This window comes from Anopheles coluzzii, chromosome 3 (assembly GCF_943734685.1).
Source record: "Anopheles coluzzii chromosome 3, AcolN3, whole genome shotgun sequence".
Classification (NCBI taxonomy): Eukaryota; Metazoa; Arthropoda; class Insecta; order Diptera; family Culicidae; genus Anopheles; species Anopheles coluzzii.
In genome coordinates this window covers 48,559,649-48,584,395 of record NC_064671.1, presented here as the reverse complement: position 1 = coordinate 48,584,395, position 24,747 = coordinate 48,559,649, and the positions used below count along the sequence as shown (strand labels likewise).

Genomic DNA, 24,747 nt, shown 5'->3' with positions numbered 1-24,747 from the left:
AATTTGTTTTCAATGTTTCCTTTACTTTGCTCCTTCTTATTTCATTACCATAATTTTATGCTAATAGTTGTATATATTAGTAATCACAATACGTTTGCTATATTTTCTTTTCAATTTTCCACGTTTTAGACACGACTGCCAGAAGTTGAACAGGTTTGTTTGCCAGATTTCTTATTTGGTTACTACCATCTTGCCGGTTAGTTTCATTTCAGCAAAACCAAACAACAGCAAATTTCAGTATCGCTTGCAATTGCTAACGATTGATAGGCTGGTATTGTTAGACGTTTATCGTTTTTTTTAATTAAGTACATTAGATCGGCCTGTTATCTCGCGGGAATTTGGATCATTTGCATTGCTGCTCCATACAGGGCCATTCGCAACTACATTTGTGCAGTACTGCTAATTTATACTATTCACTACAGTTACAGCTTTTAAACTACACTTTTTATTTGTGATTACTTGCAACTGACTGCTTGGTACCTCTAATCGTGTGCGACTCCCGTTCCGTGTTTCCGCTTCTGCTACGCAACCATTTCAAAGCAATACTTCCATAGCTATTTCGGCGTGCTTTTTTCCGGTACGGGGAGCCTAGCACAGCCAGCGGATAGATACACTACAGGTAAAGCTTTATAAGCCATATCGCTGATCATTTTATTTTCCATTTGTTCGGGTTAATAGTAGGTTAAGCTGCTTAGGTTGTTAATAGCAATATTGCGTTTGCTAGCAGATAGATTGGGCTAGTTTAAGTATAGGTTTGCCTACAGCTCGAATGAAGCTACTCCCTTCGTTACAAATACTAGCAACATTCTCTTGGATATGCTGTTCTGTAGACAGAACTGTGTCGTACAAGTTTAGGATAAAGTAATACCGCAATAACGATGGAGTACATGAGAATAGGACGCTTCTTTTTGTAAATCTCAAATCAGATAGTTTGCTATTGTATCGGAATGAAACTGGATTTTAAACGTAAGCATTTCTACCAGTGTCAACTTTAGGTAAGAAAACAAATTGTAGAATAAGTTCACTTAACCGCCCGTTCGTTGGATAAAGTAGGAAAAAAAAGAATCATATAATAAAATGCTGCTCATGAGAATGTTTCGTTCAAAACTACGCTTAAGTACTGTTACAGCACCGGAGCTGGTCGCACATAAGTAGATATAGTCCCAGAGTGTAACGTGTCTGGCTTAAACAATAAATCGCAACGTTTTCGAGGACAAGTCGCTCGTCCCTTGGTTCCCGGGTTCGGCAAGCTTTCCATCGATGTGGTGCGATAACAATCAAATAATTCAGATACACTTAGCTACCATTCAACGATTACCCCAAAACATAATAAACACCCCGAAAGCACCAAGGAAAGGCGGAAGCGCACGGAATGCGTTTCCACTGTTACGATGCTTGCTCTGTCCTTCGGCCCAGAAAAGGCAATAGGTAGGCAGTAGTGACGGAGCAAGCGATCCAGCGATGACACTGCACTTTACAGATGCACTTGGAACGTCTGGGCCGGAGGTTTTGGAGGCGAAATGAAAGGGTTCGTGCTATGTATTTCCGGCTTCGCTACATCGGCTACCCATTCAGCGTCAAACGGATCGGCAGCGTTCAGTGACTTTGCGCGGTTGTGCAGTGAAGGGGCACGCCGTGGAGAAGGGGATACGTTCTTTACAATCTGTCCCAACCATTGTTCTGGATTAGGCAAAGGCGATGCCGTTTCGATTGGAACGACTCCACTGGACGAGGAGGATGTGGTGGTAGAAGCGACCGCTATCGTTTCTGCCACTGCTGGGAAACCACCGCTAACGGGATTAATGGTTGCGGTACTATTGCTGTTACTGCTGTTACCACCGGTACTGCCAAGGCTGTGAGTCGTATTATTACTTGCACTACTGCCACTGTGACTACCAAGGGCGGATAGATCCAGCGTTTGCTGCTTGTTGAGCGGCGAAATAGATCGTGGTGGGATTGTTGGCACGACTGATAGCGTCGGCAAGTTCGGCAATGCAGGCTGACCGATATCGCTCGGACCGTTGCGAGCCAGTAGCCCAGGAACGTAACTATTCATAGTCACCGATGAGGAAGTTGCCATTGTGCTAGAAGTGATGTTTGTAGTGGCGGTTGTGACCGATGATTTAAGATGCAGCTCTTTGTTCAGATAAAAATCATCCGTATCGTTTTTGGTAAGCAGCGACAATCCCTGGCTCAGTTCCTGGCACAGCTGACTAACGGTGTCCGTGGGCTGCGGAGATACCTCCGGAATGGGCGAAACGGTCGTCCGCTGGGGAGTGCCTGGTTCGAGAAAAGCTCGCTGTCGTTCAGCATTGGACGGAAGATCGTTTATTCGCAGTGACATTTGACGTTTGAACGGGGAGGCCGACCCAATCTGCGTGAATCCACGGAAGCTTCCCTGACGTTCCAGCATCGAGGGTGTCGCGTGTGGTCGCTCAATCGCGAACGGATTGTACGGTTTCGGCGCGTTGTTGTTCTGTTGCGGGGCAACAACCGCTGTATCGGTCCCACCTGCCAGTCTTTCCGTCATTGTCTGCTGCCTGAAGGAGCCGGTACGCGTAAAGGTGGAATTTTTCATATCAAATGTCATCGTGACCCCGCACTCCTTATCACGACGCTGCTTGCGCTCCAAGCATACTGCGAACGCACAGCCGACCGCATGAGACAGTCGCTCACCGGAGTCCTTACTGGCCAGGAAACCGTGGCACATCCAGCGACGCGTTGTGCCATCCCGACAGATGTAACTAAAGCCTCGTTCGTGATTACGATCCGGCGCACAGAACGAAACCTTTTCGATAGTTTGATCTACGATCAACCCCTTAGTATCATCCTCAACCACGCGAAGTCCATCGCCGCTCACATGCAGCTGAGCTCGTATTGCACGTCTCCTCGAGTTCTAAAAACATATAAAACACATACATTCGATTACATTCTGCTACATATTGCGATGGATTTGACTTACCCGTAGCACCTTCAATGCTTCCTCGCACACCTGCATGCCACGAGATTCGAATACTTCTACGCATCCCAAGTACTTCACCGAGAAAGTGCATGTAGCCGAACGGACTGCCTGTTCGTCCGATTGCCATTGGTGGGGCTTTGCCGCCTCTGGAACACGGTCCTTGCGTCTACGGAATGAATCTCGGAATGATTTGCGCAATCGATCCATTTTCTTAGGTGATCGTTTGCTCTGTCGGAATGAAGCTGATTTCTGCAACATCGTAGGTAAAGCAAACAAGCAAATCTCATTATTATTTGACAAACTATTACAATTGAAACGATAGAATATATTATATTTATATAGTGAATATATGTATATATTGTGAAAGGATACACCGACATCAGTATTGTAATGAGTGTTGAATTTTTACTAACCGCATTTTTAACATCTCCGTACGTTCCGCGGGTAAAACCGCGCTCCAGAGGTTCGTGTGATGAATTCGAATTACCCATCTTGTCGCTGTTCTAGTGAAGCAAATCGGCGCTTACAAAGCACTCGAGGTAATTTCTTCTAATATGGGTGTAGAGCGATTCTGCTCTTTCCCTTCGAGTTATTTCAACCTTCAACGACTGAACTGAGGTAGGAAATTGTTGTCTTCCGCGTGTGCTAAAGCCTTCACTGATTAGCTGCTGATTTATCACATTTAGAAAAGCACGTTAAGCGTTTGTAAAGCAAAATCGCTCAAGTTAATTCTGCTAAATGGTGTGCTTTACAACGGTACTGCTTCTTTCGATGTCGAGGTCGTTTTGCAAGTATGGCACACTATGGCTTGTTGTGGCCAAGGGTTGTCTCACTCTCTCTCTCTCGGGTGTGATGTCTTGTTGCAACACAGGCGCCCAGCGGCAATCGTAAAGTAACGACGGATCGTTGCAAGTTATAAAGCACTGTCGCTTAAGATTCAACCGGACACGGTGGTTAGGAGCGTGAAGATAGAGCGAGCTTTGGTCATATTTATGTCATGACTCATAAGAACCGGTCACTTTGTCTGGTTTCTGCTGTAAGGTTTTCACTGTAAAAGAAAAATGCACCGATTGATGATATACGTGAGAGTGTCGCGGACGTGTGAATAAGTATTCGATTTGTTTACGCCAAGAACAGCAATTAATGTCAGTTGAAAGAGAGCAGACCGAATTTCTTCAGGAAATGTTGTAAATTTGTTACTAATGGATGTAAACGAGAATACTTAATTTTGCGTAAAAATAACTTTACCCTGAACAGATTATAATATTAGCTTGCTCGTTTAAAGAAAACCACACCAAATCACGTGTATCACGTTTCGTAAGCCATAGTAATTAGGTTCGTCCGCACCTGCACTGACTAATAATCCATGGCATGACGACAGCATTCCGTTACCGAAATGTAACTAGCACTCTCAGATAACAATGATCCGAAAAGTATGTTTCTGCCTGGATCAAACATTAAACGACTTTTATTGCCATATTACACATCCCATTTACGGCTACGAATTGTTATAAAATTTGCATTGTGCGATGGATTGTGTGTTAAATCATACGACCCATTCCTAAACCGAAGGTAGCACCTATTTCAAAATGCATAAGCGTAAGAAACCCGCAAAAGTATTCAAATTATGAGTTCACAGGGGGGGGGGAATACGCGTATCGATCCAGTGCGGCGCGATTATGAAACGGTGATCGATAATTGTATTTCCGGATTACCCCTGGAATAGGATTTACGCTCATCAACGACAAACTACATCGCTCATTGAAACACTGAGAAGCTATTTCACTTCTTGTAAATTGGCGTTTAAATGTGAGAAAATTAGATTCAAATCCACTTTCACACATCTTATCCTGCAGCAGTTGTACTGCTGCCTACGGAAAGTAACCTTCCCGCACATGCACTTCTTAAGAAGAATGTTTATCACCAACACAAAAAAACGACGATCTCAACTAAATTATTACCACACTGTTCCATATTCCGCTTATACCCAGTTGCTTGCACCACTTCCTACTAGTTAATGGGATTTTTTTTGACAACGGAGCATTCCAGCTTTTTCTTCCTAAAACACCCCTTAGGACTGTTTCCGATCTCTGCACTGATCACTTACTATAGTAAAAAGAGAAAGAAACATCCCTCCAGCTAGTTGGATGGGGTGGTTTCCTTTGAAAAGCTTGCCGCTTACTTGTTCCCGTGATATGGTGTGTACGCGACCCTGACACCGTCTTGACGACGTCAGCTCTGCTATGTCTACGGCAGATATAATACACACGCCGCGTACTAACGAAGGTATTGCTGCCGACGTTCAAAACAAAAAACGCCCAGCCGCTGCCGCTTGCTTTGACTGCGTTCGTAAATGAAACGCACACACGGCAGCAGCAGCAGCAGCAAACCAACAGAACACTCAAACACGGCGGTGGTTCGATAATGACGTCGCGCAGAGATGTATTCGAGTGGTGGCGTTAGGCTTAGCCGTGTGCCCTCTCTCACACCAATAGCGCGAGTACTCGGGGTCGTGTGTGCGTGGTTCGAATGTGAAACCTAATACTGACAATGTGGCCACCGTACCGAATGCAGCTTATCGAAATAACCAAACACAAATTGCTGTGTTTTTTTCTTCTCTAAAAACTCTCTCGCTCTCTCGTGGAACCTGCTGCCGTCTTTGAGCAGTGTGGGTGATCGTGTAACGTTTTACAGCCCTACCCTTCTTGCTATGGTAACGGTATTGGCATGTTTGTTTCGCACCAATACACCGGTAGTATGGACGCTACCCAAAGCTTACCTGACGCCACACACCACACCACTTCAACGTTCAATATCTAAATGTGCGTCTAGCTCCGCTTGCAGAACGGACCCAACACTATATCCACCCAAGAGCTGGAACGGTTTTACTTTTTATTTTTGATTTTATAAACTATTTAACGGATGGAATTGGAATTTCTCCGGGAGTATCTTATAAATTGTTTTAATTTAATTACTGCACTTAAGATACGATATAATGGAGAGGATTTTCTTGACTATCCCAAAAGTAAAGTCATTCGAAACGCCATCTTCAGATTGATGTATTCTTTGTTATTCTAAAAATATTGCAACTACTCTTCACATAAAAGATAAGTAATCTTTCATTCCCATGTTAGATTATTAGGCCACTAAAAATCAGTTTAGCAAATAAAACATACGTGTTTATATTAGAAAGATGAGGACTCAAGTAACCAATACACAACTTTAACGCTATAAGTAAGACTGTACTAAGAACATCATTATACATTGTATGTAATGTGTATATGAATTTCCCTCGTCTCCGGGACAGTTGGCGTTTGGTGCGTCCACGAAGTCGCGACAAATTATGTAACAATAGTTGCTAAACCATGATGACGCCGGATATCATTAGTGTGCCCGGAAGGTTTACATACAACCAAACCATTCTAATATGCAAAACATGATTAATGGGATAAGGTTATGGAAGACTTTAGCCACGTCGAGAGAATCACCCCATTCTGGGTACCCCTTAATGGTCCTCCTTCATTTGTTTCTAGCCGAGCAGTATGTATGAATTGACCTGTCCTAGGTGACCCGCCACTCAATTATTTGACCATGCAGTTCATTACCAGGAGAAAGTAAACACAAATAAGAAGACTCTGCTACAAGATCGCAATAAAACGAAACACAAAATTCACACGATCTCATCATTCCTGAGCCTTTAACCGTTCCCCCTCAAAGCAAGGAATCGAGGATACGATTGAAATGCATATGTGTAGGCCCCTTCGGTCTACTGTTTCAATCGTTATTAGATAGAACTATGTATCACATGCATTGCGATACAGCAAGCCTACGAAATTCCCAGGGTTTCCCCCGCGATGGTAGAACATTTCAACATTGCATGCAGCACAGGTCGGTAGAACCCGACCAATCAGCAACACGACGACGACGACGACGCGCAGCTACGACGAGGGGCCACACTAATGCAATGCAATGTTGGCTTCTTGTGCATAGCCGCATGGTGGTGGTTATATCGATATGTGTGGTACACAGCAATGCAATAGCAAATATGTACCCAATCGAAAGTTAACCAAGGAGCCCCCGATAGACGAATGGTAGAAGGTCGAGACCGACGCATGGTTTTAGGTTACTGGTATGTGAACCTTTTAAGCGATTATCATGCAGTATTAGATGGATGGTTACCCGAAGGGGTTTTGCCTGCCGTGTTGACGCAAACCGAAGGCTAGGCATGGTTTCTTTACATTGAATTTCTTTGTTCTTTGTTTCGAACATTTTAGCCAATTTTTAAAAGCTGCAAAATATAGTCCTGTAGCATCAACATTAACTATAAATAAAAAAAATATTTTCATCTAATACAACAAGGGCACAGCACTTGTTACGGAGCGGGAACTGTCTGGTGAATTGATTTGTTATTTATCATGAGTCAGAAAGTGGTAACGATCATGCCACACATACGTATACCACACACCACTACAACTCTATCGCCTATATGAAGGCGAGTCATTTCGTGCTTGAATGTGAGAGTAATGCAGACGCCCCCTACATTAAAAACCGGATTTCCTTCCTACAGGAAAACGAACTCCATCATCATCGACTGGTGCAGAAAATCACCATCGGTTCGGTTCTGCAGCACGCAAATTCTTAATCGAGCTACCACAACCTTTCCACGAAAGGCATCACATCCACATGGGGTAAATAACAATGAGTATATGGCACCGATTTTCGGAACAATGGTCGTCACAAACCCTAGCCCTGGTGCCCTCTCCCTGTCAGAGCTGCGTTGACGAATAGAGAAGGCTGTGTGTACGCTCTTGGTCGTTGAGTATTATAAATTCGCACCGAGATGCCAAGAATTCCCACCAGTCGTTCTTGTGCGGCTCGTTTTCCCACTCTCCTCAATGCACAACGTGAAGAAAATCCCAACATCCTTATAAAAGGTAGGGAGATGAAATTCTGACTTAGAACTTTCCCCTTCCGAAACTGGCGTATTATTCACAGTGCATTCTCTTGCTCCAGAAGCCCGACCGGCCGCACTACATCGCAAAGGGGGAAAATAAAACCCAAATCTAGCGAATTCCTTCGTTACGCTCTTTTCTCCACGATCGCTTCGTCTTCTTCGTTTCTTTTGACCTTCGAGACGGCTGCGCGCCTGTTGCTGCTGTCGTTGTCGTAGCAAACGGTATCAAATGATGAACCGAACGAGAAAGAAGGAGAGAGCAAGAGAGCCTTTTTTTTGCTAATTTATGCTTGGGAAAATTTCACACCAACCATCATTTCCCCCTCCGGTTAGGGTCGACGTCTTTGGCATGGCATTTTCCAACAACTAAAGCCAAATAAGCTTGGACGCGTTTTTAATCAAACTGTACTATTGATAATCCCTTCTTCCCGGCCGAAGAGAGTCCCGGGAAAGGTTGGGAATTCTTCAAACACCCCATTGTGTTCCGGCAGCTCAGCTCATCCGTGAGGTTCTCCGTGGTTCAAATGAGAAACACATCGGTGGTCATCCATGAGGTGGTACAATTTGAATGATGTGAAAATTCTTCTTCTCAAACGGGACAAATTATTACACCGTATAAATACTGCATATCCCTGGATCGTGAGAAAGAGGGTAAAAATTAAGCATCTGTCCGATTTCATGCAAACGTTCTTATATTTTGAGAAGCATAAATACTTTCACTCGTCTAAAGCATCCCGAATCAAACCATTTTAAAATGATAATCTCAAATACTCAAATAACTAAAAGTAGCCAAATTTCCTTCCCCGGACTGTCATTGACCTCTGCCTCCGCGTCTGGGCAGTCTGCATGACACATTTTTTGTGTGTCCACCAATTGACACAAGCTAGACCCCTTCCTGCCGGAAGGAGGACGATTATGACCGTTCTGCTCAGCGAACCGAATCCGTTTATCCCTCCACCACATTGCCGCCACGCCGAGGGAAGGGTGGAGGAAAAGTATGTAACAAAAAACATAAGCATACGCATACTTCCCGCACAACGACACAACTTGGCCCAGCAGTGTGATGGGAGATCCCACCTACCGGCTTCACTCACCACGTCACTTCAGAACGGTGGTGTGTGCGCGCTGGTGGGAAAATACTATACTCCGAACTTCCCTTGTCATTACTGGTATCCGCATATGCTTCTGCTGCTACCTCTGATGCATGCCTGATGACACTCCACCACCACACGTTTCATAGGTCCGTATAATCGGTGCAATATTGGAATGGAAGCGAGTGACAAGCAGCAGCAGCAGGACGTCGGTGGTAACCGTGACGCCGGGACGCTATGCTTCCTCGACCATACGGTGTGTTGTATTCAACCCGCTGTTGTGTAATTTGAATTCTCAATTCTGTGCCTTTTTTTTTTGTTTGTTTCTTCTTTATACAATGACCTCAACTCTTTGGCTGTCACTTTGAGGTCCGCAGCATTATGTGAATGTGTTTTTTAGAGAGAGCCACAGAAAAAAGGTACCATCTTGGCAAGGGCAGACAATAATTAAGCAGATAAAAAGAACATTTTTGACACAACTTCAGTTTCAGTTTTAATGACTATTATAACATGATTAGCCTTCAGAATCACATTAGTTTGTTCACCACGCTCTGTGCACGCTACACAATCCGCACAGTGGGAAAGCAACCAAGAACACGTTTCACACATTGGTGGTGTGTGCTGCGACAATATTAAATCACGCACGTGTCACAAGAGAGTTTCCGGCTTAGTGCCGGATTGTGTGTGTACATGAAACGTCTGCCGCGGGTTCTCCTATCGGCCGCACGGTCACGGATTAGATGCAATCCCCTGAAGATGGCCTACAGCATCCAACGACTAAATCAAGACGAAAGCATATCACTTCCATATGCTTGCGATTTGCCGTGAAAACTATACAAGCAAACGAATATATTCCTCTAGCCAAAACCTATATCATGCAGTGAAAGCATAATAATGCCCTACGCCTGTACACACCACCGGTACGTGATTTAAGGGAACTTTTCAATGCACATTATTCCAGTGTGGAAGCGGCGCACGAACTGAGTCGTGTGCCGAGATTCTACGACATTACGCCCCTCCAGCATATCAACCCACTAACTAACTAGCGCTACCACCACACGGGTAACGCATAATTTTCACACATTTGATGAGAGGCAAGCGCCCGTAGTTTTCCGATTTCCATATTCGTCTCGCTCGCTTGAAATCTAATCTCGCCTTTTTTGAAACCTATACAGTGGCGTTGAAAAACTGGGGACCCTTTTTTAAGTTGTTTTCCCAAACTTTTCCCACCTCCGTTGTTGCTGTTTTTTTCTGTCATTTGAGAGCCAACTAAAAAGGAAATGAAAACACTTCTCCAGCACGGCGGCAGGGTGGGGTGATGGTACTTCAATGGGAGTCCTTGAGATTTGTCCCCCTGCTGCACCATCGCGACCCTAGTTATAAGGGACTGAGATTCGAGCGCAGCGCTATAGAATAGCTCGACTAACACACCTAACTGGTTCATAAATTACAAACGAATTAATAACCGTCGCCTAAATAGTCGATAGAAAATCTTGAACTCCTACACTCAGCTGCAGAAGAAATCCAATCCCCGCTTCGCGTCTCTGAATTTACTTCCTTTGTGAGAATTGGTTCGAGAGAAAGAGGAAAAAAAAGCCTACGGGAAAATTGCCTCTGAATGCAATCCGGAGACCCCGGTACGCGTCTTATCGAACGGGGAAATGCTTCGATTCGAAAAAGGGAGAGCCACAATAACAACAGCAAAAAAGCATATGGTGGTGGTGCGGTTGGTGATGACCGTGCGTCCCGGGGCCCGGCGGATGGTGGTCGTGGTCGTACCGCTTTTCATCTGTTTCAAATAGGGAGAAGAGTGCGATGCGAGTGCGAGGGATGCAGTTTTCCATCATTAAACAAAATAAATAAGCGTGGGAATTGCGCATGTAAAAGGGGGAGGGTAAAACGTGGATGCGAGAAATCGTCCGAAGCCGTTAGTGGCGCGAACCACCAACCCATCGCCGTTTTTATTTTCATGACCAGCTAATTATTGTAATTGAATAAATTTGTGCATGTGTGTGTGTGTGTTAAAGAGATGCGTGAAAATGAGAAAGTAATAAAGTAAATGTATGGAAACTGTATCCGTTCCGTACGTAGGAAAATTCTGCGTACTTGTGTGAGCGAATGTTAATTTACACACTAAAGTGGTACATTTTAATATTTTAACATTATTTGCTAAAGTACAAGTATTACTCTGCAGTCTAGTGTGGTTGGGAATCCAATCACTTGTAATGTGTCGAGATCGATGTGTCTCTGCTTGGTTCTCAAACGACAAATGAAAGCAATAACACTTCTTCTGTCCTTCTTCCCACGCTACTTCCTCTCAATCAATCAATCACTGGTGACCCGCGCTCGCCCAGCGTCTATATAGCCCAAGCAGACCGTCTTATACACACCATTGTGGTACTCCCTCCTCCCATCATCCGCCCCTTTACCAATCGCGGGACGACGTTCAATATTTCGTTCATTCACCCCGCGGCTGCTGCAACTGGTGCTGGTTGTGTATCAATAGCATGTGTGACGACAATGGGAACAATGATGCCGGCGGAATGCAGTGCGCAAAAAGTGCATCGATACAGAATTGGGTCCACCACACAGGAGGGTGGCAATGGTATGACGTTGACACCCGCTTGCATCGTTGTGGCCGATGTCGTTCCACCATCATCGATTCTGTACCGAATGCTCCACACATTCTTCGTTCGGGCCGGTGAGAATAACGAACAACAAGAGGGATCTTCTATCGGCAGTGACAGTGACGACATTACACTAGCCAGCGACCAGTTGCAGGATATCCTGCTGATCCTTTTTGGCATCAATTGGAGAACGTGTTAATAATTGCTTCCGCTTGAGCTGTATATATCATGTAAAATGGGGTTTTGCAATTTTCATCCCAATTGTATTTTCCTATCCCTAAAGTAACACCACACATACCCACAGAAACAAAAAAATAATTGAAAAGTGGTAAAAAATCATTCTTCATTAACAGGCTTTCCCAATCAGTACGGAAGGGTCAAGTTGCTAGCCTGTTATTGCAAATGGTATGATGGCGGTACATTCCCAAACCTACTTTAATGTAGCGCATTATTGAATTTCCCTAGTCGGGTGGCCAACAACAGGTAGGTTAGCTGGATGCCCAATTGATTTTGGGTCAAAGTAACTGTGAAGAGCAGAACCCCTTTTTTTACGAGCCGACACATTCCCTTCACACGATGCGTGTAAATTAGGTTGCTCCCTTTATTTGGCACACGAGCATATAACACAGGGAGGTAATTTTCATCCGCCACTCGAGCCAGCTTTCGCCAGACAGACAGAGAAAGAAAGAGTATATATAATGAGAATAAGAACAAAAATGGGTTGAATTTGATAAAAATGTTTACTTCTATCCATCGCCGCCTCAATAGATGTGCAATTCTAACGCTAACCCCACAACAATTGTGAGGAAACCAGCACCTTTCCATGGAGTGGATTGATTTGCAAGTTGTTGCTGGCTGGCTAAATTAACAGCAATGTTCATTGAACCGTCTAACAGATGTTTCTAAGCGTGTAGCTGTATGGCTTGAATCGTGAATGATTAGGACATACAAGCACCTGGACATGAAACAGACAATCAAAGGTAACATATGAATCAACGACTTAAGTGAATATTTCAAACATGCACAACAGATTTAGGCGGAGTTTAATAGCCTATCTGGACAAATCTTAGCTAAATACATTAAAAAATAAATATCCATCCCGGTGCTACACCGTACCAACATTGTTCATTTCCTATATCCGTTATTTGATCTTTACCCGCTAAACCACATCAATTCTCAAACAACCCACATTAACACACACCCGGCCAGGTGAATGTGATGAGTCATCGAGAGGGTGTCATTGAGCTCAATACGGATTGAAGTGAATCTTCCTCCCCTTTTCAGGCGATGAATCATTCCCTCATGTCTCATCGACGGGAACCACAACTCCATGCTCTGCGTTATGCACTAATGAACTATTAGCATTCCAGCATACCACGGGATTTGATATTAGTTTTAACCACTTTAATGTTACTATACTGAGTCACAGAGAGAGAGAGAGAGAGAGAAACACAAACACACACACACAGATTGGTGATTTTGAACCGCTCCATCCATCGTGCCAGCATCGTGGTAGTGGCGCAGTGTTTGATGGTTTCACGCGCGAGGGTGCTAGCTGCTAGATACAAACTACCCTCAGCAGCATGCCCGACACCCCGGCTTATGCTTCCGATCACTGTTAATTGTGTTAATTAAGTAGTGCTGGATTGTTAGGCCGGCCGGTTGGCGTGACTCCCCGCGTCCCGAAACACTAGTAGATTTTCTTTCCGTTCGTAAATGCCACCGATCAGTCAGTGGCACAGAGAGCAGGCTAGTGATACAGCCGCACGCAGTGGTATTTCGCTTGAATGTCGATAATTAATTCAATTTCGTCAAGGACAGTTCCATAAGTCAACTGCTGTGTTCGACGCGTCAGCAATGGAGCGCAGATGCTGTTAGCACCCTTTTCTTTTGCTGCCATTAATTTTTGCTATATGTGCTGGCGTAACTTAAACAAAATAAAATTATTAAATAAAATAAAATTAAACGTATTGAATCATCAAGTAATGAAAAAAGATAAAAATATATGTCCATAATATGGATATTTAAAAAACATTGACAAAAATGTGCTAAACTGACCTTATAATAGTAAACTGTTTTATGTAAACTGTTATAGATATAAACACATCCTGTATCATGTACAGTTTTTGCTATTTTCAAGGTCCATGGACAAGCCTTCATTGCGTATGGTCATAACACGTGTGCAAATCAGAACGAAACGAATATTTCCCCTTGAAAATAGCATATCGCTTTTAAACATCACTACATATACAATACCTCTTCCTGTCATTGAAGTCTTCTGATTCTTGAATTATAGTGAAATCAAAAGTACAATAAACCTAATGCCAAAGAAGCTCACACAGACACACGGAGGAAAAGTCAACTGTATCAGCTGGTCCTTATTCGTATGCTGTGTCTAGCCAAAAATGTTCCTTTTGTAATACCTTTTCTGCCCTCTTTCTTCGACGCATGCCGTAAATATGTGTGAGCAGATGTTGCCGGCCCGCTGCTGTTGAATTCTTTCTCCATCTGCCTTCTGTAAACTGACGGTTTCTTCTCATCCTTTGCGACCATACTGTTTCTGGGTATGTACTGAATATAGAGCACACGACAGCATTAAACCAACAGTAAACATCTATTGAGCATTACTCCTGTTACTCATAAAAATTTGAAACAAACATCAGATAATAGGCACGGCAATGCCGTAAGTTTTGTTTAAGAAATCAATTTTACCCAAAGCCGTAGGCGGATAGAGTAGTATCATGCACGTTTCTTGCTTTCTTGCACTGTATAGGACGACAAAGCAGTGTAAATCATCCGGAAGGATGTTTGCACCATCGATTACAATATCCGCCGCAGCAACATTACCGTAACGTAGCCCCTCTCGCGGTGGAAATTCAAGGATGAAATTCCTTCGCACGAAAGGAAAGCCATCTAACGAACCGTAACACGGGAGTCAACTGTTGCCCTTGAATGGTATGGAAATGGCATTCAACTTTGCAAGGGTTTACCGACAAATAGACACCCCGAACAGGTGTTGCCATATGATGAGTTTTCCGGCTTATAGATTTCCACGTGCTTTCCATCTTGACATTGTTTGGGTTTTGTTTTGGAGATATGAGGCTGTAGAAGGTGTTCTATATTAGTAGGAATTTCTATTAAAACACAACACAGCAAGCTAAAGTGATTATCAACTATAATGAGTAACATGCAGGAGAAGCATTGAAATTAACAACATTTACATTCACAACCACACAACTACCTAACACAAGCAGCCAAGTCCGCACGCACTTGTGTTGATTGCAACTGATTTTGCACACAATTTCATTGCTCGTTCGACGAACATTGTTGCATACGGTGTTTCAACCAAATTCCATTCCACATTCTTCCAAACATGATTACATTCCCCTGACAACCATTCACCATTGGCGATTCGAATGCTTTCTAGCTTAAAACATGATTCATGCAATGGCCAAACCATGAAGATCTGCGCGCACAAGCCGTCCAAACCCGACCCCAGAATGGAGTGGGGTTTGCAAAACGCAGCCGAAGAAAACAACGAGCGTACGTACACACAAGAAAACACATCATCAGGCCCCAGGTGGTGATGGAAAGTCCGCTTCTTGCGTGGCAACTTGTTTTGCAGTGCCTGCAGTGCAAGCAGCAACACCAACACTACCACGCGATCGAAGAAAAAGGTGGCTCCAGCCAGACACACTGGGAAGGAACCGTCCACTTACTACCCTTTCCCGTGGCTCAAGCCGGAGCCCCGGTGCTCCCCACGAAGCAAACTAAGCCGGTCAAACAGGTTTTTGCCCACCTCTTATCCGCGCAGACCAGCCAACATTCCTGAGTCTTGCGCATTGCTCAACACAACACGTTCCAAAGACGGCGGTGGTGTGTGTGTACGTATGATTGAAAGAGGCCGATCTCGAAAAGATGAAGCAAACAACCTACGAGAGGATGGTGTTGCACTCTCGCAACTTTCAATCATTTCAAACTAATAATATTCACGAATGTTTGAAAAATAGTGTATAATAATTTAAATGTATAAATACACTCCAGTTCGAACAATTTAGATTCTTCACACTCAATGTCACTCTGCGCAAGTTTCTTAAGCTTAACACACACACTCTTTAACTCGCAACGGTTTAATTTCTGCAAAATGCAGTTCAAAATTCGTTGTTGCCACTCACTGTCCTCTTACAGGAAAAGGAAAAGGTCCATCCTAACCTTCAACTGTAACCTGCACAGACAAAAGCGAGCTTCCAGTTCACGCCGCACATATCTTCAAACTAAAGAATACAGCTCGTTATTTGGATACATGGTTGCCTGAAAAATACGCTCTTAAAAATTTGTGACCCCCTACCACAACTGCTCCGCAATGTGTTTAATACATTTATTATTACACACCCGTCATAACACACTGGCAAAACAAAAAGATATGGCTCCTTCGGGCGTATGTTCCCAGGCATTTCAAAAAAAAACGAGCGACGTGTGTAGTGTAGTTCGCGCGCATTGCGCATTCGAGCAACAGGGGCGTACGGGCTAGAGTCAAAGTAGCCATATCCAGACACTTTTCAACCGCTAAATTGGCACCTCGTGTTCGCCTCATCTAAGAAAACCTACAAGTTATCAGTGCAAACAAGCGCAATACGGCTATAGAAGCAAAAGTATGGGGCGGTACTGGCCAGCCGCATCATCGTATCTGCACAAACCCGTGTGTGTGAGGATGCTGTGTGCGGCGGCCGAGTAAGATCTGTGAAGCCGTGAAGGTATGTTATCACTCACCCACTGCTCACAACATGTGTCATCAACCGGGCCCCGGCCCGCGAACCAATATAAGGTCACGTTATAAAGGCAGTCCAAACAACAAACGCTATCCACCGGGGCCACAAACGTGCCGTACGGTGGATTGCTTCTTCACAGAGCAAATAGCGACGTTTGCTTAAGATGGTGGGCGAGATTTTAATGACATTTACAACCGCGAGACAAGCAAAATCCAGCAAACCCGTTGTAACCTCAGTCGGACAACACCGTGCACCTCTCAGATCAACTCAATGTAAGGTAGGAAAATACCCAACCAACACCCGGGACAGTAAACCGATAAGAAACTTGCGGGTTAAGCTGAACATCCTATTTCCCTAGAGGGATTCATTCACCTGTTCCACGTGCTTCGCACGCATCTCCGGTGGATTAGGACAGATAAATATGGTGTGACACGAAAAACAATTCATTTTTGTGCGGCACAGAATCGCAAACACATGTCTTCCGGATGAACGACATTGAAGGGTGAACGCGTGTTGTCCTGCGAAAAGCTCACAGCTGTAACCGATCCTAGCCGAATGAGGTGCAAGAGAGCTGGTAGGATTATCGTGTCGTAGGTTTATTCTTAATCTGGAACTTCGAGTTCTCATAGAAATTGAAGGCTAAAAACCGCAAGAAACTAATCTATCCGCAAATCTAAGAACCTTCTTCATCTTGGGTTCCACGCTTCCCCGTGGATCATTCGTCTTAAGTAGGATATTAGGACAGGAAAAATCCTTTGTGCAGGGATCGGATACCAGCTCCATTGATCTCGTACGATGGAAATTAGCAAAATGCAAAATTCTGTTTGTGCTGCATTTATCATCCCTAAAACCAGTTAAAGAGAATTTACCGTGACCATGTTTAAAAGGCAAAGCATAGCTCAACAGACCTCTACCTACAAAACGGGTCGTCCCCAACCGTCCAACAACACACACACATCATCCTCATACCGTGGAGAAGAGTTGTCGTTCGAAGCGAGAACTACGTCAGCATCCGTGGCCCTGGAGTGGTGTAGTCCGGTGTGTAAGAAGAAAACTAACACTGGAACCGGTTTGGGCAGCCAATACAGCGACGAAACGGTATGCGAAGCCATGAAAACCAGCTTCAACGAGGGTAGAGCGTGCAAGAAGGTGTTCCAACATCCCTCTCCTTTCCTCGGCTAAGATCGAGTTCTCGGGATAGAGAGTTGGTTGGTATTCAACGAACCGAACGTGATATTCACCTATAGCCTTGTGATGATGAGGTTCTGAAGATCGTCTGCTGTGATTCAATCCGGTTCGATACTTCACGACTTCAAATGCAAAACATGGGAGGATCGGGGGAGGGGTGAATGATGCTGATGCTTAGAGGTTCGATTCCAGGTTTCGATCGTTCCAGGAAACGCCTAATTGACCGGAAGTGGTGAGTATTTTAAGTACCTGCGCATAGCATGGGCCTCGAAAGACTGAGGCGTATAATTTAAGCATAAGGGTAGAACATTTTCCCAACATTTTGCACCACTCCTGGTATGCGATGATCGACATCTTCCTACAATTCGCCAACTCGACCAGCAGATCCGAGCGGAGGGACATCGAACTTTTTGCAACAGGTTTTTTTTCTCTCGTTTTATTTGCTTGCTGTGTTGAACGACGACTTGTGCTGTAGCGTTTGTGCGAGTGTGTGTGTGTTTTGCTATCTTCTATTGTGCTTTAATGCCCCTTCTTCGTACGCTCTTTCAACTGACGTTATTTCGTTCGCGTTTTTGGCTGTGCCGAAAAATGATGAGCTTTTTTGTTACCTTTTCGTCTTTGCCAGAGCTCGGAGTTCCTCCGGTTGTTTCGAGATTTCGGTTTTCCACAACAAGCAGCCCCGATAATTAATGCCACGAAACTCATTCACTACCACCGCGCGCGGTGGGACGACGTTGATTCACACACAAATGTGTATCCAGGTATCACCAAATTTGCTGCGCACTCGGGTCGGTTGCTTTACGATTGAGACGATTTCTTTTCTTTCCCACAAAAGACACGCACTTTCGTTTCCACAGTTATTGCAAGATACGGAAAGGTTGCTGCTGGCACTGCCTGAGCTTCGGGGCACATAATTGCTATCGATTTCATAAATTCAACCCAACCACTAAGCAGCTGCCCGATAAATACATGCTACGCTCATTGATCGTGATAGCCAGCAACTCAAAGGTTAGACGCGATGATCATCACTCGCGGGACTGGATGGAATAGAAAACAATCCCGAATCTAATCGATGCACACGGATGGTTCCGATAGAAATTCCATAAACGCACTCCGGTACCGATTCACAACATCGACTACACGCTCACACCGCACGAAACGCACTACCCGAGTGGAAAAACAGCGCTGTGGACGTCCGCGGCAACGAAAGACACGCTCCGTACACGCTCCTCCGAACTACCTCAAACAAAAACTATTTCATTGAACGGCGTGCAAAACGAACGACGCTGCCCGTAACGGTCGAACTTGAACCGTTTCTGCTGCACCACACTAACACCACCATGCAACGGTGCGCAGCAGCTACACGCACACCTTTACACGCAGTCTGGATATTGAAACGTTCACGCACACAGCTGCTTACACGCACGCAAGAAAGGGAACGGCTGAGGCTATGATCTTCAGGGCGGTTTTATCCAAAACATGGGATACCTACCAAAAATTTTTTTTTTGTTCAGTATTAAAATTGATGTTTCACCATATGTTATCTTTTGAAGCTTACACATTTTGTCTGATCATATGCCGATTTAAAATTTAGCAAAAGTTGGTAATGATAAAGTTGCTCGAAAATAGGCACAATGAGACACACTTGCTGCATTTATCACTAAATAGTATACTCATTCTATTTATTTGAGTAATATTTGAATTTGTTTTACAACACGAGAATAAATTTTTATATTAAGGTTTTATATTAAATTCAAGATTTGTTTTTAGGTATCGGCAAACAATCAAATTTACATGAGCTAAATTATTTTTTATTTGTACAGAACGAACTGTTTTGCACCGTTGTGTCCGCGCAGGTAGGTGTGCGATTCTCACTGTGGCAATTTCGAGCTCACTTCTCATCTTCTCACTTCTCATCTTCTCACTGTTTTAAACTGCACAATGATCAGTGATCTTCTACAATATATTTAAGAATTTTAACAAAAAATAAAATAGCATAAAATTTATATTTTTCAACATCTTTTTCAAATTTTTTCAGAGAATCGAAGATAATCAAACGAGCAAAATTTTGTGCTCAAAATCCAGCTGAATACCGATGATACATTCTTCTCTTTCTTCCCTAAGCATCTAAGTGCATAAGCCGTTTGAAATCGTGTTTGTTGCACATATGTGTGTTTCGTTATGTTGTTTGATCGTGCAGTGCGAAGCAGTTGAACAGTAGAAGACCGTCCGTTTGCTGGCAACATCGTTCGGTCTGTACACCGTTGAATGAAATCGTTTTTGTTTGTGGTAACTCGTAGACGCGCGTATGCAGTGTGTCTGATTTCCTTTTTTAACGGAATGACTGAGATTTTGTCCACAAACACGTGTGCTCGTCTAACATATGCCCCTGAGTACAGTTTGTTTACTGCTGGCAAAAATTATTTCATGATCTTAACTGTGTGAGGAGATTTTACGAATTTGTTTTGAATAATGCTATCAACTATATCGAAGGATTGACAAATAAAAAGAAATAAATAAAGGGAATAAGTATACACACGTTTCAAACATTATTCTTTTCTAGGATTGTTAATGAGCGCAATTATATATTAGAACTTTACAAATTCAAAATTCTCAATGAACTAACCAAAATCGAAACACAAATTATGTTTAAAACATATTCTATCATGTTTATTTCAAATTACTCATAAAATATATGTCTTTCTGCTAGGTAAATATGTTTATGACACAACAGAGGTTTAATTCTGGTGGTTGTTATTTTTTATTTGAAAAACATTGAATTGTTAATCTAATCTACACCAGCAAACAATTGTGTAAATCTTATCAACCTTTTGTTTATTTTCAATGTTTTGATTCACACATTGAACAATTTGATTATTGATATATCTGATTGGATTGGACAAATACATCTTTGAGTTGAAAAAAAGAATTTAGTACGATAAAACGACCGATCCTTACTAGGAAGTGATTTGTGATAGCCTTTATTCTACAACCTTTGCTTTGATTTGTTTTGTAATCTGGGAATGCGTGCCCCTATTTGAATACAATGTATCCTTTATTTTTACATCAAATTTCTTTACGCAAGCTAACGGCTTATTACATTTTCTTTTAAAAGTTTCCATCAATTGCATTTTTTGATCACGTAAAATATTGGTCGCCGGACGTGCATCATAGAATTCAGCCGGCCATTTCTTTCGATCGCACAACCGATGACTAATAATCAAACAAGATAAGATAAACGAATAATCTCGCTTATGTCAGATAAACCATAGTATCGTCTTTAGAAGCCGATAAAATAAATCAATGAGATGAGTAATGTAGAATGTTGCATCGAAATTTGAGCAAAACTTAAGTGCCCTTTTCCATGTGGTTGAGAAAGAAGATTGAGGAAAAATCTGTTATTTTAAAGGCATAGATCACATCACTAGATTATTTACCTGAAACAAGAAATACCTAATACCAGACTAATTCCGTCAATAACATTTATTGGTTGCACGAAGTTTCAGAAGTTAGACTGGGTAGTGATCTTTTCTGTTTTTTGATGAATATTTGGTACGAATACCTTTTTTATTCTTTCATTGAGATGTAACTTTGTTTTAATTCCACATCATCTGGCAGTTTTCACACTGATAGGAGTGTTATCCAGGCATATAATTAGAAACCAGTTGTACAATAGCCTATGCAAAATATGCTTATATGAAAATATCTTCGATTAAAATCATTTTTATAAAAAGCTATAAACTTTTGTATATTTTTTTTCAAATACTATGCGATGACCATTATATAGCTTAACGCTTTCCAAGTGAACTTAAAATACAACTAAAGTTTAAATACTACGTCGGAATGTTTTAAATGAGCTGATCTTCTTCAGACGACGAAATTTGTCTGGTCGAAATCTCGTTTACTTAGTTGGTCACGCACTCATGGTTACAGTTTCACGTTCGCGACTGGTTGCTAAATTTGATAGTGTACCGGCCTCCCCGGATGCTTTGCTTTGAGTTACAATTATAAATTTGCTTCCGGCTCGTTGCACACCGTATCAACTAACAGGAAAGGAAGTGTAGTACAAGAAAAGTGTAGAACACAAACGTGTAGTGGTGCTTGCCTCCGCACTGCATGCTGGAGAAATCGTTGCCAAATGCCTCCCACATGGTAGCAGCAATGGAGGCAGGCATTGAGGAGGTAGCAACAATGAAAAAAAGGGTGCGACAATGTCAACCCGTTTATGTTGGCCAAGAGATCGGCTTGCAGTTGACATTATGGTGTCGTTTTGTTCGTTTTGCATCAGTAAACCCTAGTGATTGCTAGTGGTTGCCCATGTGTTTGCTCACGCAAAAAAAAAAAAATGGCACGATCAAAGAAACTGTAGTAACATCAAACCCAAGGATAGTGAGAGAAGTATAGAAAACAACGTACGGAACACATGGCCACCAGCCAACTGCTGGAACCGCTCACGTATTTTTCGCTCGAAAACAGTTCCTTTTCCGAAGCGACATATGATGACGATGATGGTGATGATGATGAAAGATGTGAACGGAATGGTGCAGCAGAAGCCACCCATGGCACAGTGCCTTGTAACGGTCGGCGAGCAAAACGAGGTCAACTGGATTACACAATTTGCACGACACTGCAACTCCAAACTTCAAACTTGGGCGGCATGGGTGGTTAAGACAGACCGAGATTACTGCAATCGCAACCGAACCATAAATGGTATCCTAGTAACACAGCGGGATTTGATCAGGGAGGCGCCGAGGTTCGCGTGCAGACGGCACTTGACTTTTCGTTTGTGCTGATTTCATTCATAATGTTGCTCTTCCTGTACATGGACAAAGTGACCGGGTTGAAATGATCTTTCCAGTAATGTAGATGACTCGCTGGCACGCTTCATGCTGCTTCCATCGATAGTGAAAGGAAGACGCGAAAAGTTACATAACGATTCCGGCGAATTGCAAAACCTGCCGAATGTTTGTTTTGTGCGGTAACTGATCCCATATACTGCTTGAAGAACGTTTGATAAATGAGGAAATATTGTGCAGCGTTCCTATGGGTAAGTCAGGTGTATCCTTTCACAATTCTACAATATTTCAAAGCATTTGAAAGATGCCAACGAAACTTACCTGACCCGTCTGTAGGGTTGTCTGTGTGTTTGGCGATGTGTTTAGAAGTTATCTATCGGGTTGGTAGTGTTGTGGTTGCGCCGTTTGCAACGCTGAATCGATTCAGCGATAATGGGCTGAACACGAGCAAGGGGCACACAGCACAGTGCATGAAACTCACAGGAGTGGCCGCAGGTGTGTGTGAGATTTCGAAATCGTGCGATACAGCCCAATGGTTGTGACTGATTACGGCCAACTTTTCGATGTGTTGTTGTTGGGGTTGTGGCGTGTTACTACTGCTCCACTACACTGAACCGCTGAAGCAGTGAACGAACGAACAGCAGCAGCAGCAGCAAAACTATCACAATGCACTATGCAGGCGGTATTTCTCACACCATTTATCACGAGCCTTTCGCTTGGTTCACCACACCTGATGATGACGTTGAGAGGGCAACGAGGGCGGATATGATTACGGCAGGGAAGGAAAGTGTAGCATATCTCGGCGGCTTGGCTGCTTATTTGTTGTGTACCAATTAAAAATTCGAGTTTCACTTTTGATTCACCGTTTTACCCGCTTACAACAGCTTCAGCACTCTTTCCTTTCATTCATTCCCACAAACCTAAGATACGTAAGCAAGCAGGCAATTTTTTCAAACCCTCAACACAATCTCGATTCGACCGAACAAAGCGGATGTGCACATAAGTATGATTTTCTCTCACAAATCACAAGCCGCCAGGGATCATTGCGCTGGGAGTTTTGTTGTTTTTCGGGCACTTGACGACGAGTAGCCGCACACAGTGAACACTTTGCACACCAACACACCGATGCTCCATGCGGGCTTTTCCGGCGATGGAAAACTCACGCTCCAAGCACCAACTCGCTCGGTCACACTAGCTCGCAGTTAACCTTTTCTCCCGCCTGGTGGGGTAGAAATTCGCCTACTGTTTGCGATAATCACAAATTGGACAGGATTTGCAGCCTATCGTGCATATATGACTGCACGCACGACTACCACGGCTGAGACACACGGAACAATCCCAACGACAAACAGCGATGCTATCGCGATGGAACGGTGGAACCCGACAGCATGCGCCAGCATTTGTTTGTGTGTATGCAAGAAATTTTCATTGCGAGCCTGACGTGACGAAAAACACCCACTTACCCTACCGAAAAGAGTGAGAATTTAATCGATACACGGTGCTTGGATTCTAGTCTGCTGGCCATCACAGGTTACTAGCGATTTTCGGACTGGCAGCGTACCCGTACCGATACCGTCGTGGCTCCGACAAAGACGCGCTCTGCTGCTTCACGAATGCGTGCAGCAGCTGCCTTTGTGTGGTGCAGCTATGGGGGAGAAAGAATCGGTAACTCGAACACCAGCGATCCAGGCCACCGCAAAGCTATTTTCCGTAGAGCTCCATGCCAGCACCGTAGGCCAAAGTAGGCATGGAAATCGGAGCCGATACAATTTCCACCACGCTGGTACGAATTCGCGAGCAAACGCCGTGAGGGGTGGGCTTAAACTGAAAGAAAATCGCATCCCCACGATATGTGCGTGCGCGTTGACTCCATGGAGCATCTCCGTGAGAGATCCGAACTTGGCACACTGGACGCTGGTTGTTCGACTGGTTGGGCAAATTGGAACACATTTTTTTTTTGTTACACTCACTTGGCGTTAGAGAAGGTGGTCTGTTATCCGAGAAGTTTAAGGTAAGGTACAATTTTAGTATAATTTTACAAAATTATTTTTGTAAAACAAACATGAAAATTCTACAGCGACACGGTAAAAACCTAAAGGGTGTCATCTTTTAGTATCGGTTAAATAAGGAATTCTAGGGTCTATTCAAATGCTCTAATTTTAAAACTTACAGCACAACTAACTGACTTTTTTAAAGCACGCGATCAACTAAAAATCATCATCAAAAATCATTTAATTTAATTTTTATTTGTTTAACTATTTATTACCATTTCATTTAACGTTAACTGTAGAATAATTTAAATTGTTATGTAATGGAGCGCAGGTAGTATCTTTTACGCGATTCTTGTTTGTTGTTTTTTC

General features: G+C 43.4%; 1 protein-coding gene across 6 annotated transcripts; it reads right to left on the bottom strand.

Annotated features, from left to right (window-relative positions):
* Positions 1-2: 2 nt before the first annotated feature.
* Positions 3-24,217, bottom strand: LOC120954759 (protein numb). 6 transcript variants are annotated; one of them, XM_040374958.2, is made up of 4 exons: positions 18,200-18,866; positions 3,376-4,010; positions 2,963-3,211; positions 3-2,896 (listed from the first exon to the last, which is right to left on the bottom strand). In XM_040374958.2, the coding sequence occupies exons 2-4, from the start codon at positions 3,451-3,453 to the stop codon at positions 1,475-1,477; spliced, it is 1,749 nt and encodes a 582-aa protein (XP_040230892.2). In that variant the 5' UTR covers positions 3,454-4,010; positions 18,200-18,866; the 3' UTR covers positions 3-1,474. The 6 variants fall into 6 exon arrangements, with proteins under 6 accessions (XP_040230892.2, XP_049466700.1, XP_040230896.2 ...); XM_049610743.1 differs by lacking the exon at positions 18,200-18,866 and adding an exon at positions 15,847-15,913; XM_040374962.2 differs by lacking the exon at positions 18,200-18,866 and adding an exon at positions 15,810-15,877.
* Positions 24,218-24,747: the final 530 nt, after the last annotated feature.